The sequence below is a fragment of the Dipteris shenzhenensis genome, chromosome 23 (assembly GCF_047967505.1).
Source record: "Dipteris shenzhenensis isolate YYH24624 ecotype China chromosome 23, Dip_SZ_1.0, whole genome shotgun sequence".
Classification (NCBI taxonomy): Eukaryota; Viridiplantae; Streptophyta; class Polypodiopsida; order Gleicheniales; family Dipteridaceae; genus Dipteris; species Dipteris shenzhenensis.
The window spans coordinates 1,621,171-1,637,196 of NC_141618.1; the positions used below are offsets into that span (position 1 = coordinate 1,621,171).

Below are 16,026 nucleotides of genomic sequence, written 5' to 3' on the forward strand. Positions count from 1 at the left end.
TTGCGGATGTCCATATCACTAGGGAAAAAATGGTGTATAATGCGTGATCGACCATGCAAAGCATATCCGATGGTGACAATACTTTGCACGCACCTCAACGTAGTTGAAACGGACTTGCGTGCAAAGTGGAGCCCCCATCCGATAAGGACTTATTTGAATAACACAGCTACGGCCGTGTTTTTATATGATTGTGCATGACACAAAGGCAAAAACGGTGTTCTATGCTTGATCGACAATGCAAAGCATATCCGATGGGCACAATACTTTGCACACACCTTCAACCAGGTGGATTTGACTTACATGCAAAGTGCCATTCCCATCGTATTAGTACTTGATTGGATAACACACTTAGCAGCGTGTTTTTTTACGGATGTGCATGACACTAAGGCAAAAATGGTATTTAATGCTCGATCGACCATGCAAAGCATATCCGATGGGCATAATACTTTTCCTATACCTCAACCTAGGTGGTATTAAAATGTTGTCAAAGAGGCACACCCATCCGATAAGTTCTTGGTCAGATAACATACCTAAGGGCGTGTTTTTTTGCGAATGTGCATATCACTAGGGAAAAAATGGTGTATAATGTGTGAAAGACCATGCAAAGCATATCCGATGGTGACAATACTTTGCACTCATCTCAACCTAGTTGAAACAGAGTTGCATGCAAACTGGAGTGCCCATCCGATAAGTACTAGTTTGAATAACACACCTAGGACCGTGTTTTTTCATGGTTGTGCATGACACTAAGGCAAAAACGGTGTTTTATGCTTGACCGACCATGCAAATCATATCCGATGGTGACAATACTTTGCGCGCACCTCAACCTAGTTGAAACGGACTTGTGTGCAAAGTGGAGCCCCCATCCGATAAGTACTTGTTTAATTAACACACTTAGGACCGTGTTTTTTCATGGTTGTGCATGTAACTAAGGCAAAAACAGTATTTTATGCTTGATCGACAATGCAAAGCATATCCGATGGGCACGATACTTTGCACACACCTTTAGCTAGGTGGAATTGACTTACATGCAAAGTGGCATTCCCATAGCATAAGTGCTTGATCGGATAACACACCTAGCAGCGTGTTTTTTTATGGATGTGCATGACACTAAGGCAAAAATGGTATTTAATGCTCGATCGACCATGCAAAGCATATCCAATGGGCATATTACTTTTCCTATACCTCAAACTAGGTGGTATTGAAATGTTCTCAAAGAGGCACACCCAGCAGCGTGTTTTTTTTACGGATGTGCATGACACAAGCAAAAATAGTATTTAATGCTCGATCGACCATGCAAAGCATATCCGATGAGCACAACACTTTTCGTACACCTCAACCTAGGTGGTATTGAAATGTTCTCAAAGAGGCACACCCATCCGATAAGTACTTGGTCAGATAACACACCTAAGGGCGTGTTTTTTTGCGGATGTGCATATCACTAGGGAAAAAATGGTGTATAATGTGTGATCGACCATGCAAAGCATATCTGATGTTGACAATACTTTGCACCCATCTCAACCTAGTTAAAACGAACTTGCGTGAAAAGTGGAGCCCCCATCCAATAAGTACTTGTTTGATTAACACACTTAGGACCGTGTTTTTTCATGGTTGTGCATGACACTAAGGCAAAAACGGTGTTTTATGCTTGATCGACAATGCAAAGCATATCCGATGGGCACAATACTTTGCATACACCCTTAACTAGGTGGAATTGACTTACATGCAAAGTGGCACACACATCCCATTAGTGCTTGATTGGATAACATACCTAGTAGGCTTATGTTTTTTTACGGATGTGCATGACACTAGAGCAAAAATAGTATTTAATGCTCGATCGACCATGCAAAGGATAACTTGGCATGTCCATTTGATGATTACTTGATCGGATAACTTCTCCCACCAATAAATTAAGTACTAATTAAAAATTATAATAATGAGTAGATTATTAAAAAGAGACTAATATTTATGTAATTGTTGCTATTGCAGCTTGCTTGCGAAGGACTCTCACAAAGGAGATGGCTATAGACTTTTTTCCAGGGATGGATGTGATTTATGTAGCAAAAGAGAAGTAGTTGCATTTGCTACAATCCATGATAGTGATCCCAATTCAGTTTGCCACTTTTGAAGACTTGGCAAAGATAACGTGGCAGTTACTATATCAAAGATTCTTAGCGCACATGTTGAGCTAAAGTATAAATGTGGAGATATGGAAACACTTGGAGATGTTATGCCCTACAATACATCCAACAAATCATTTATAGCATGGGACAAAGATGAGACTTATGCAACAGACATTATCAAGAATACAAAGTGCACCACCTTGGATTTTACTATAGGGGAGATTTTACAAATGAGATCATTTGCAAATAAGACTGTAGCAGAAGGTGAAGTATTGGGATTTGAACAAGTGGAGCAATGGTCATTTGCACAGATGAGGATTCTAAAAGTCACTGATGATGGTATGGTTGATAACATAACATCCTTATGTGATCCCTACTATGAGGTAGGCAAGAATATGAGATGGAGCATGCACTTTTTAAACATGAGAAAGAGGCACGTGGTTTTCAATGATAAAGACAACGTATACTACAATATCAAAGGACCTAAAAAGCGTGCCCATGTGCCAGGCTCTATCACTTCAAATGTGGATGATTTTAATATACTCAATTATAGAAGTGACATCTTATCTGGAGTGGATGAGTTCATTGGTTCCGAGAAACAAAATGATTTTAGAAGCGAAGCCTTATCTGGGGTGGATGAATTCTTGCACAGTGAGAAGGGCAAAGGTTTCAATAGCGATGTCTTGTCAAGTGTGGATGAGTTCATGCATATTAACAAACCTGGTGTCAATCAAGCTTGTGGATTTGTGAAAGCCATGCAAGATGTCCCAATGAGTGATGTTCTCTCAGGAGTGGAAGAGTTTCAAGGTTCTCAATACTCTCGTAGAATATTGAATTCATTGAATGGTCCTAAGAGTATGTTAAAAACGAGGATGAGATCAACAGAGGATTATTCAATATTTAACTTTGACTGTGATATGGACAAGGATGCAACGACCAATCATGGATGCTTGGTTACAAACAAATGTGATGAGAAGAAGTGCATAAATACAGATAACAACGTGCACGAGGAACGAAAACGGTCATACATATGCATGAAGAGAAAGCGAATCCAGGCAGATCCACAAAAGCAACCAAAGAGGAAGAGAGTAATGAAGGAGGAGAACATGTTAAATGCATTGGGATATCTATGTTGCAAGCGAAGATGTATGCGCTTCATTGATCTTGCAGACATCAGGGAATGTAGAGGACATGTGTGGCAAAGAAGAGGAAGCGAAAGAAATGAATACCCTCTCACAAGTCTCTCTTGCTTTCTTCAGAATGGCAATAAAAGGCTAAGTTAAAGACAAAAGGTAAAACCTCTCGTAAATGGAAAAAGGATTTGCAATAAGGCATATCGCAATATTACTAGATTATCCCATGGTACATATTGGGATTTAGTCACCAAGGCAAAGGGCGGCAACAAATTTAGCATTCACGGTAATAGAGAAAGGTCGAAATCAAGAATCTCAACTGTCAGGGCAGCAGCAATTTTGCAAGACTTCATACATGAAAATGCTTTACCTCAACCCCATATATCTACCAAACTCCCTAACGGTGACGCAATCACTGAAATGCACCTTCCAATGGGCTTGACAAAGCTCGAAGTATTTGACTCTATTGCAGAAAAGCAAAGGCTAAGAGGGGATGCCGTAGCTTCTTCTCATACTTTGTATACTCTTTGGAAGAAGAACTTTGGATATGTTAAAATCCCAAGGAGGCAAAAAATGTCAAAGTGCAACGTCTGTGATGATTTAAAGTGAGCGATTGAGAGTGCAACATGTCCAAATCAAAGGGAATTATACAAAAAAAACCGAAAATCTCATCATGACCTTATTTGACATTCCAGACAAAAATATGCATTTTGGAAGGAGCAAGCTATTTCGCATCTTGATGACTACATGTGCCTTATTGTAGATGGCATGGATCAGAATACAACAACATTGCCTCGTTTTGTTGCCACTCCACCTAAATTACAAGGAAAGCACTTTCTAAAGACACATCTATGTGGAGTGTTAGTGCATGGAATTAAGTTCTTTGCAGATATATGGATTGATTCCTTGCATCTACATGATAGCAATCAAGTTGTAACATCTATTATGAAGGCAATTCGCAATGTACATGCAGAAAAAGGTCGCCTACCACCGACTTTGAGAATACAAGCTGATAATTGCTGGCGAGAAAATAAGAATGTACTCATGTTTGCATTCTGCTCCATGCTAGTTGCTCATCGAATCTTCAATGAGGTCGAATGTGGATTTTTGTATGTTGGGCATACACATGAGGATATCGATCAGGTTTTTAGCAGAGTCTCAAGGGAGCTTAAATGCAAGGATGTGGAGACAATAGATGACTTGGTAAGAAGATGTGGCAGGCAAGTTGGTGGTCGTAAGGAAAGTACAGTATGTGAGAGGCTCGAAAGAATGTATGATTGGAAGAGCTTCATTCTACCTTTCATACAAACGGGTGGTGATGCATTGACAGGTCATACCAATCCACACTACTTTCATTTTTTTTTTAAAGATGAAAAACCCGTAATGCAATGGCAACAGTATTCTCATGATACAAAATGGGAACTTGAAGAACCTTACAGTCTCTTAACTTCAATTCCCAGCAAGGAAAGGTATCCAACATGGGCTCCTATACAAGAATTTAATGAGAGGTCTAATTGTGAAATAGAAGGATTAAAAGCATTTATTACATACAAAGAGGAAATGCTCCGGAGATATCCTGATTCGAAGCCTACTTGGAGAGAACACACTACCACTCTAATTAACAAGACACGAAATTTAATAAAGGACCTTGAGAGAATGCGAGGCTCAAAGGATGTCAAGGAAGAATGCAATATGTTTTGGCCAAATGTTCATAACGATTTGTGCCCAACTCCAGTCTTTGAAAATGAATTTGTATCATTACTCCGACGTCCATATTGTGGACCGAAGAAGAGAGAGTTTATGCCACAAGTAGATATAGAGGTCGATTGTTTTGTTGTGGTTCGGCCATCGGATGATGAATATGAGAATGTGAAGTTTTGGGTTGCAAAAGTAGTTGATGTGCAAAGAGATGACCAAGGGAGAGCTACAACATTTACAGCGGTATGGTATGAGCCAAAGGGCAGGAAGGAGAATATGGATAACAACACATTATATACTAATTGTCTAATGAAGGAGTGGGTCCCAAATGATGAAGCGGTCTCTCAAGTTTCGACGGAGACAATCATAGTGTCTTGGCATTCAAGGGCAAAGAAATCAAAGAAGCGCATGGGATATGAGGTAGAAGGAAAAATAAAAATACCACAGCAAACTATTTTGCATATACACGAATTTTTAAGGATGCTCGCCGTGGAGGAAGTAGAAGGAGACAGCGCAAATGAAGAATGTCCATGATTAAAGCTTTGTATTGAAGTCCATTGAAGGATTTTATTTGGGTACTAGGCAATTAGGAGCCAATCCAAGACAATTATAATCAGAGTCATCACCTCCTATGTCAAATGAGAGTCAAAATATGCACTGGATGTCACCCAAGGGTCAAGGCTTGCCAAGACAATAGGGAGTTAATGCAGATGGCACCTGGCAAGGGACTATCACATTGAGCAATAAGACAATGGGGAGTCAATGCACCCAAGGGGCAAGGCTTGGCAAGATAACTTGTGGGAGTTAATGCAGATGGCACCTGTATTTTGCACTGGATGTCACCCAAGGGTCAAGGCTTGGCAAGACAATAGGGAGTTAATGCAGATGGCACCTGGCAAGGGACTATCACATTGAGCAATAAGACAATGGGGAGTCAATGCACCCAAGGGGCAAGGCTTGGCAAGACAAGTGGGAGTCAAATTATGCAGATGGCACCTGGCAAGGGATTGTCGTGACATTGAGCAATAAGACAATGGGGAGTCAAATTATGCAGATGGCACAAATTGAGGCTCTTTAAGAGCAACAATTTAAATTGTAAACATATGTTCAATCTATATCATTTTGGATATAAAGACTCTAGCTGAGAGCAACGTCTCTCAATGTAATCATATAATAATAGCTATAATTGCTATTATACCTCTTTGGTTCAATACAAAACTTGGGTCTTATGGCATCATGTCTTCTTTCTATTTCTTAAAAGTTTTAAAAATTTTGTGCATATTGCCGAGTGACAATGTTATTTTCATGAAATATTTAAGTCTCCTTTCATGGATTTATAAATTTATCACGTCAAGGAAAAATATTAAAAATAACTAAATTAACAAATAACTTAGACATAGCTAGAATTTCTAATATAGGATTATTTCAAATTCTTGCATGTTGGTGCAAAAGTATAGATTGAAAAAACAATATTTTTATGTGAATATGATAGTGCCACAAAGTGAACTTTTGATTTGGGAAGGAAAAACGTCAAGGAAAAATATTAAAAATAATTAAATTAACAAATAACTTAGATATAGCTAGAATTTCTAATATAGGATTATTTCAAATTCTTGCATGTTGATGCAAAAGTATAAATTGAAAAAACAATATTTTTATGTGAATATGATAGTGCCACAAAGTGAACTTTTGATTTGGGAAGAATATTTTCAGAAAGTAAAATTTTGATGTGGGAAGGATATTTTCACAAAGTAAAGTTTTCATTTGGGAAGGATTTTTGGGCTTCGTCCAAAAACAACACAAAAAGTCTAAAATTAATGAAATAGGTGTTTCTAATGTGTTTAGCGTTTAAGGTATTTGTTTGCTTGTGGAGGTCCTAAATGTTTTTTGGTCTTTTATCCTAAAGCTTTTGTCTTTTGTTAGGTATCTCTCTCTAAAGATGGAGACTCTCTTTGTTTCTTGTATGACACCACATTTATATTACTTTTGCCAAAATAGGCATTCGTCCCCACTTTTATTTAATGGTCCATCCACCACACACACACACAAATACACCTTTTCAACTCTTTTCTCTCCTCTCTTTCACTCATGTACCTTTCCCGATATTCCTTCACCTTCACTTGCTTTTTCTATTTTCCTTTCCTTCCAATGTAATTTACACCTATCGTTTCCTTTCACAAATTATTCGAAATATTTATCCAGCTACTTACACTTGGACTTATAATGACACTCCAAAAGGCAGGGCCATAGTGGGATCCCCACCTTCTTTCATTTCATCTTTAGTTCTCTGTGTGTGTGTGTGTAATACTTTTTAAATAATGCTTTTTTAATACTTAGAGAGAGCGAGAGAGAGAGAGAGAGAGAGAGATCTAAGGTGGCACGTGGCACTCGAAGGGCGATGCAATATGGCACTACTCATTGAAGGACGAATGTGCTAGCTCTCTCTGAACTCACTTTGCTAAGTCAAAGTGGAAAGGATAAGCACAAGGTGAACATTCATTTCGTTTATTCATTGGAGAGAGCAAACCTTACACCTTCAAGTATCGTGGAAATATGTGATATGTGATCCTATTGTGTTGTCGCTTTTGCTCCATAGCATTTTGATGCGAGTAGAAAGTGTGTTTGCCCTTTAGAGTAATAGTCCATAAGTGTGTTAGCTGCTTATGCTTTGGCACTGATGATGACATAAGTGTTGCTTTGCTTGCTAAGTATGTTTTCCTTTTGTTTTTCATAAAAGTTTTTGTGTACCTCGTTTTCCTTCTCTTTCATTTTCTCTTTTATTTTCTATGTAAATTTTTTATCTTTAGAACAACAAAAAATCTAAATTTCTATGATTGGACTTATTCTAGTCTTACAAAGGTATATATAATAGTCCATACCTTAAGGCTAGAAATGCTAAACAATGACACCTTCCAATATGTAATCATTTGTTCTCTATAAACCTATCTCTATATTCCTTATTTGTGAGGTTGCACTAAAAGGGAAATGCCATGTGCACCCATCCTTGCAGCCTGTCTTATGAAGGTAAAGAGAAACACCTACCACTATATAATCATCTCTTCTCTATATCTCTATCTCTATCTCTATATTCCTTATTTGCGAGGTTGCGCTCAAAGCACATGAGGGTGTGTGATGAAGAGAGAAATATGACATGTGCACTAAGAGAGAGAGTGTCTGTGATATATATATATAGAGAGAGAGAGAGAGAGAGAAAGAGTACATGTGTGTTCCAAGATAAAATACTCATGCATAGAGTAAACTAATAAGTATAAAGCCAAGGCCAGCGGTGCCTAGAGTGGAGGGGGTGTTAAAATCAATTCGAAAATTCTACCTTGAGACCCACGGGAGCGGGTCTCTAGCCGGTCATGCTACTAGTTGGTATCATGTGAGCTTTTGACACATGACCCAGCTTATAGATTTTATGAGTTAAGGAGACGTGATCCAACGCTTGAGATCTCATCTCGGAGCAAGTAGTGAGCACGATGGAAGCTCGTGCACGTAAAGCATGCATAAGACAATTTTGGTGTTGCTTTAAAATGCTCAGTGTTTTGGTTAAAGATGGAAGTGCAGATTAATGGCTATGGAGCTGCTGATGCTTCTTCTCGTGCTTCTTGTACTGTTGAACGTCGTCGCCATAGCCATGGCTGCGCCTTCTTCTCATATCATCTCGTCGCTCCCCGGCCAGCCCCCCGCTTCCTTCCTCCAATACTCCGGCTACCTCCCCGTCGACCCCTCCTCCGGCCTCACCTTCTTCTACTACTTCGTCGAAGCTCAGACGGATCCCTCCTCCAAGCCCCTCACCCTCTGGCTCAATGGAGGTCCCGCCTCTCCTTCAAATCCATCCTGGAAATCACGTTGTTTTTGCAAGCATTAACCCAATCTAGGATTTGCAAGCATTAACCCAATCTAGGACCTCGTCGCTGCCGTTGCTGGCTTGGCTCCCGCTGTCGGGGAATAGTTTTAGAGCCGAAAATTAACGTTTGCAGTACCATGATAACGTGATGTATCTGTAGGAAGAAAATTTTCTTTCGAAGAAAGATTTCCCAAGACTTTGTCGATTAGGTGTTGTCTCAATGTTCTCTGATTTTACGCCGGAAATCTTTAATTTTGCGTAGCGTCTTCACGTGATCGGCCCTAATTTAAGCTAGAGCCCGCAATAGACGACAGCCACTGGATCGAGCAAAAAACGATTTCTGTGTGTTGTTTGTTCGTTATAATCTGGAGTGTGTATGGGCAGGACCTGGGTGCAGTTCCGTCGGCTATGGGGGGTTCAGGGAAAATATTGGACCGTTCCTCGTGAGCAAAGAGAGCGGAGAGCTGATAGCTAACGACTTCTCATGGAACAGAGGTTCTATCCAACAAGACTCCGCTCCGCAGCATAAATGCTTTGACCGTTTGGAATGAAACGGCGTAGAACTAAATCTGTTGTCTTAATGCATAGCTCGTGATTGGCCGACAGCTTGCTAGTCTACGCTCACGAACAGAAATTCAATCAAAATTCGTTTCTGTGTCTATCTGGTGCTTGCCTCAACAGTATCCAACATGCTACACTGGGACTTTCCGGCGGGAGTCGGCTGGTCTTACTCCAACACGAGCTCCGACTACATCGCCAACGACACATCCACCGGTGGGGACGACAACTCGCAATCTTTGCAGGATTTGAAGTTTCTGTGAATGTCTCACCGAGAATCGATCAGTGTATGGATGCAGTTGCGCAAAACTTCCAATTTCTGCTGAATTGGTTCGAAGCTTTCCCAGAGTACAAGGGGCGCGAATTGTTCATCACAGGCGAGAGCTATGGAGGTGTATCATCCTTCTCATTACTTCATTTTCTTCGTCTGCTTGCAAATAGATGGATCATCCATGTTTTCTTACGCATGTGGATCAAACCCCCTTTTGTTTTCCTTCTTCGTGTAGGCCATTTCGCTTTTGAGCTCGCAGCTGTGTTGGTGGATTACATTAGTGAGCAAGCCGACGAGACTGTGTTCAATTTAAAGGGCATAGCGGTATGTCGCCCGAATTTTTCCCCTTCCTCGAAAATTTAATAAGGCAGACAGCGAGAAGATTTCTGGGGTCGATTTCTTGTGTTGCTTTTTGATTCTATCTATGCTTGCGAGAAGAGATCCTATCTATTCTTTTGGATTTCTGATTTGTGTCGCTCATCGATTGGAATTATTTTGACTGTAGACTGTTGATTTCTTTCGATTTCTCGGTCGATCGTTGATTGTACATTCTGTGGATCTCTCCGTCAATCACTAATCAGACACTGTCTTAACAGATTGGCAATCCGCTCCTCAACGGACTAATCGACGTCCCCGAGGGCGCCTTCTTCCAATGGAGCCACGGCATGATCTCCGATAAGACCTATGCAGCGGTGATGAACAACTGCAACTTTTCCATCTCCTCGGTTCGCACAGACGCCTGCATTGCAGCATCAGCCGAGAGGTCTCGAGAGTTGACCGATTTCATCGATACCAACGACATCCTCATCGACGTCTGCCTATCCCCTGCCAACGAACAAGTCCGGCGACTGAAACGATTCCTCAAGGTACATAAAACCTTTTCTCTTTTAATTAACTAGCCGGTGTGTATTACCGTCACTTGCTTCCACCGGCGGATGTCTATCTTAAGACCGCCTTACCATTGATCCGTGGCGTCGGCATTAGGCCTCTAGTTTATCTCTTCCCGCCATGTTTTTGTTGTCTCTCCGAATTATTTTCTGCTCAAATATGCCCGCCATGCTTTGCAGGATCCTTTCTTCGAACTAATTCCTCGACATTCTGATCGCAGATTCCCATTAACAAAGTATCATCTATACCCGATGGATCACTTGACGTTTGTATGGACGACGAGCTGGTGGCTTACATGAATCTGCCGTCAGTTCAGCATGCTTTTCACGCAAATACAACTATCTTGCCCTACCGCTGGTACTACTGCAGCCAAGGGTATAGACTTCTCTAGTCTCTATTTCTCTCTCTCCGCTCTCTTTTTTGGGCTTCTTCAATCATCGATCTTATGAACCATTTTGAACCTCTGGCAGAATATCGCTTGTCTATGACTCATCGAGGGTCGATGACTCCATGTTGCCTATTCTAGCTCACATTCTCGAGGCGGGAGTTTCCATCCTCGCATACAGGTGAGAAACACTTTTTTTGGTTGCATGATTTAAGTAGTCTTGACAGACAAGCACCAGGGACTTGGGCGAGCTGGAAATTTTTTAAACCACCTGGGTCACCGATTTGCGCAGTGGAGACCAAAACTCATTATTTCCGTTGAGTGGGACGAGGCGACAGATTCATCGACTCGCGGAAATCATGAACCTGAGCACGACTGTGCCTTATAGTGCTTGGTTCGAAGGTGGACAGGTAATAAGAAAGGAGTGAGAGAGTCGCAAAACCATTTCCCTCTCGTGTGATTTTTCAAGCTACATCATTCGCTTCCCCTTCTGATTCATCCTTCTTGATGCTGAATCGATTCCTTCTTGCCGAAAATCTGTGGCCTGCAGGTGGGTGGATGGACACAAGTATATGGGCCTCTGAGCTATGCGACGGTGCGAGGAGGAGGACACATGGTGTCCTACAATGAACCAGCTCGCGGCTTTACGTTGTTCAAGAGCCTGCTAACAGGCGAGCCTTTACCACTGGACTCGCCATCACTGCAGTTACGAAGGCAAGAGCTGGACCATCAAAAAATATGAGCAATAATGATCAACCAAATAACATGCATCTTTGCATACATCAAAGCTCTCTTCTTTGTGTCTCCCCATTTTGAATCGTGTCAAACTCGCTTCTAACAAGGCGCATAGAGCAGTGCCCTTAAGATTCATTTATCAATGTCAGCATAATCAAATCTCATATATAATCAAGTTTCCAAGTTTCAAGTATCATGTTGCTAATTACCAAATATAACAGCACCAACAAAGAGTAATCATCTTTGAAAGAGAATGATATTAGAGAAGCTATCTAATAGGCACATGTTAAACAAATCCATGTACTAAAGAAGTTATGTAATGGGCATATGTTACACAAATCCATGTACTAAAGAAGTTATGTAATGGGCATATGTTACACAAATACTTCCACAGTTGTGTTCCTAAAAGATTTGCCCAATGCACAATACTTCCATAACTAAATTCCCCTCTTATCTTTTACCCTAAAGTGGATCTGAGTTGATGCCACAAGTTATGATAACTCAAATGCAGACATAGATCAGCTAGTGAATGAGAGAACCATACAACAAAATGTACATGACCAAGCAAAGATACATTTTAAAGTAAATGCACACAATTTACATTTAAAAAAAGAAGATTAATAATAAACTTGCAAAGAGAACTTACCCAACCTTTTGAATAAGGGACAAGGCTTTTCTATTACATATGCCAACTCTTCACTCATCTCTAACTTGGAGGCGAAACAAGTTTGAAAAGCAATGCAAGTCATTTTATTCGTGCAATCAAGGACACTACTCCCCAACTTTTTTCATAATAATAGTAGCAGGAATTAGATCAACAAGATGTAGAATAGTTTGAAAGCTTAAGCTTATTTTAAGCTTATTGCCAACCTATAAATAATAAACTCTCTAAACATGAAGGCAATTTGATCTTTGTGGAAGGGAGTGAATGTAGACATATGTTTGATGATATGGCTCCAATAACCATGAGTACCTAATACTGTCCACAAGTTACACATACAAAAATCTAAGAGAATGAGAGTAGAATTGATTCTCCCATATAGAAGTGCCTCATTTGCTCGAGGGGTTCATTATATGTAAATCCCCTATATCATGCGCATTCAAGGCCTAATTTAAAACTCCCTATTGTGTGAATTTTTCATGAATAAAACACACCCTTTGTCTATTCAATGTGTGAATAACCCCTTTAAATGGTACCCTTTTGTGTGTAAAAGGTGTGGAAAATTTGGATTTTGAAAATCCCTTCTGTTGAACTTATGTGCTATGCTTACATATTTGTGAGTGACCTCCCTGTGCTCATTTGATAATCCCATCTACCATATTTTTGTCTCAAGAGTAAATTCATTAATGGCTTTGTATTCCTTCTTCATATGACACGGCTAGAAGGCATTGTTTCATTGCAGGGTCCCCCTACCTCTATTGGAAAATGCAAAGCAGTAGTCACATGCTGCATCTCACAACAACACAATGCATCCATAAACACACACTCAGATGTGTTTTCTTAATTTTAAAAAAAAGTTAGGGGCGCATCTACAGACCCGTATTTATAGGCACATCTATATAATAGACAAACGCGCCTATAGACATGCTATTAGACGCTCTATAGAAATTAAAAAAAAACATAACAACGTGCTAATAGATTCTTTGCAGGATTTTTTTTTTAAAAGCATCTCAAATTCTATGTGGTTAAACAGAATGCTGTGTATGCTGTGTGGTTGCATGAATCCCATTTCTACAATGTGCAATTCAATTCTTACAGCCAACCACATTTTGATTAGCACGATTCCACACATGTCTATAGCCGATGATTACAATTCCAAATAAAATATTACAACTCCAAAACGTTTAGTTCATAAGGCATTCATTGATAGAACATTGCACAAGAACACCTATTTCATTAATTTTGACTCGTGCACTGTCCAAATTCATTTTGTGAGATAATTTTGGATAAAACATTTAAAAAAAAGAGGCTCTTATAAAACAAAACATTGAGTCAAAAAGGAAGATTTTAAAAAATCAAATTAGAAAAATGACGTGAGATGTTATTAAAACTAGAGTACATTAAAAATAGAGGACATCACATTGTTAAAAGAGACAAAAAGTAAGATTTTAAAAAATCAAATTAGAAAAAATCGCGTGACATGTTATTAAAACTAGAGTACATTTCAAAAAGAGCACATCACATTTGTACATGAAGTAGATCATATAACTCAAAGCCATATGGTGTCCAAAAACACCTTAATACATTAGCTCTTCTAGAAGATCTCATCTTGGTCTCTCTTATCTTCTTAATCACCCAAAGTCTAGAAGATCTCATCATTGGTCTCTCTTATCTTCTCAATAACCCAATCTTTCACTGCCTCCACAGCTGTATCCTCAACATAATTACATGCAAAGAAGAAATTTAAGCAGTCACAAATTGTTTCTTTATAATTTCTCTGTGAGGCTCTTATTGTTCTCTCAGCATCCGCATCAAATCGCCCATGACGAGAGTTGTGATAACAAAGGTTACTTAAGAAGTCTAAGAGATCTTGTCGTGCTTTTATCATACGTCTTAAAAGTCTTTCACTCTTTGCTATCTTGAGAGTCTCCTCCCTCTCTACGTGCCTTTGTGCATCAAATTCCTCTCTCTCCATGTGTGTCAAAGGAGAACCTTGTCGAATTCTGGCCTCTCTCTGTGAGGCTCTTATTGTTCTCTCAGCATCCGCATCAAATCGCCCATGACGAGAGTTGTGATAACAAAGGTTACTTAAGAAGTCTAAGAGATCTTGTCGTGCTTTTATCATACGTCTTAAAAGTCTTTCACTCTTTGCTATCTTGAGAGTCTCCTCCCTCTCTGCGTGCCTTTGTGCATCAAATTCCTCTCTCTCCATGTGTGTCAAAGGAGAACCTTGTCGAATTCTGGCCTCTCTCTGTGCTCCTTGGTCAGCAATCCATTCTTTGAGATTGTTAATTCCGAACTCCATGTCTTCGACAATGCCAAGGACATCCATGGGTGGGGAGATGATAAAGAAAGGGAGATGGACTACGATGGAAGAAAGAAGAGAGTGTTTGTGGAAGGACTAGGATGGAAGAATACAAGTTAATGAGAGCACTAGGATGGATGAAAGAAGAGAGTATTTATGGAAGAACTAGGATAGAAGAATACAAGTTACTAGGATGGATGAAAGAACAGAGTGTTTGTGGAAGGACTAGGATAGAAGAATACAAGTTACTGAGAAGGACTAGGATGTAAGAAATAAGAGAGTGTTTGTGGAAGGACTAGGATGGAAGAATACAAGTGCACTAAGGCACGATGTGTTCACTATGATAAGGATAAGGGTTGGAATAAAGTGAGAGAAGCATTGGTAATGCTCTCCTTTAAGTGAGTGGAGATTGTCCAACTGAATAAATTTTGCAGAGCATTGGGAATGATGTACTTTAAGTAAGTGGAGCATTGGGAATTGATACTTGCGAGTGAAATCTATTACAAGTGAGAGAGAGAGAGAGAGCGATAGAAAGTGAGGAAAGACGTAAAGTGAAAGACGAATACAAGTTAATTAGAAGAACTAGGATGTAAGAAATAAGAGAGTGTCTTGAAGGGATAGAAAGTGAGGGAAGATGTAAAGTGAAAGACGAATACAAGTTAATCAGAAGGACTAGGATGTAAGAAATAAGAGAGCGTTTGTGACACTACAAGGCATAGGCCATTTTCCGACAAAAATACCGACGCTTTTTATATTAAAATTTTTTTTTTTTCAGGGGCGCAAACGTCGCTATAAGTGTCGCTAAAAGCATCGGAAAAGGACCGTTGCTATAAAGCGTCGCTATATAGCAACACTGGCAAACGTCGCTATATAGCGACAATGCAAACATCGCTATATAGCGACACTGTTAATCGTCACTATATAGCGACACTGGTAAATGTCGCTATATAGCGACGATTAACAGAAGTAAAAAAAAAGGGTTAGTGGGGCTAAACAGGGCTTCCTTTTGGCCCTGTTTAGCCCCACTAATCCTTTTTTTTTTTTTGTAATTACAAAAAGTTTTTTATAACAAAATTTCCCTTGCTTGCAGGGTGATACAAAATTGTTCTTGTGAAATGATGAGTAACAAATGCATATACATGTCGGACAATTACAACAGTGTTTGTAACAAAATTACCCTTTCGAAAGGGCGATACAAAATTGCTCAAACGAGCGGATATATAAAATGCTACTACCACTACTACTCATTCGAATCCGAATCCGAATCATCTTCGTCTTCTTGGCCTGTTCCTTGGTCCTCGACACCTGTGTCTTCTCCCTCGTCGTCGCCACCTGTGTCTGATCCTTGGCCCTGTTGATCGCTCGCCTCCGATGATGGGACGCTTGAGCTTTGACCCTAAGAGTGAACCATATAAA

The 16,026-nt window shown here is 39.9% G+C and overlaps 1 protein-coding gene across 1 annotated transcript; it reads left to right on the top strand.

The window, feature by feature from the left end:
- Nucleotides 1-8,534: 8,534 nt before the first annotated feature.
- On the top strand, nt 8,535-11,651 carry LOC147886844 (serine carboxypeptidase-like 44). Its single transcript, XM_087394561.1, has 10 exons — nt 8,535-8,772; nt 9,192-9,302; nt 9,489-9,581; nt 9,665-9,757; nt 9,872-9,960; nt 10,233-10,502; nt 10,745-10,899; nt 10,995-11,090; nt 11,202-11,319; nt 11,460-11,651. Exons 1-10 carry the CDS (start codon nt 8,535-8,537, stop codon nt 11,649-11,651), a joined length of 1,455 nt encoding a protein of 484 aa, XP_087250687.1.
- Nucleotides 11,652-16,026: the final 4,375 nt, after the last annotated feature.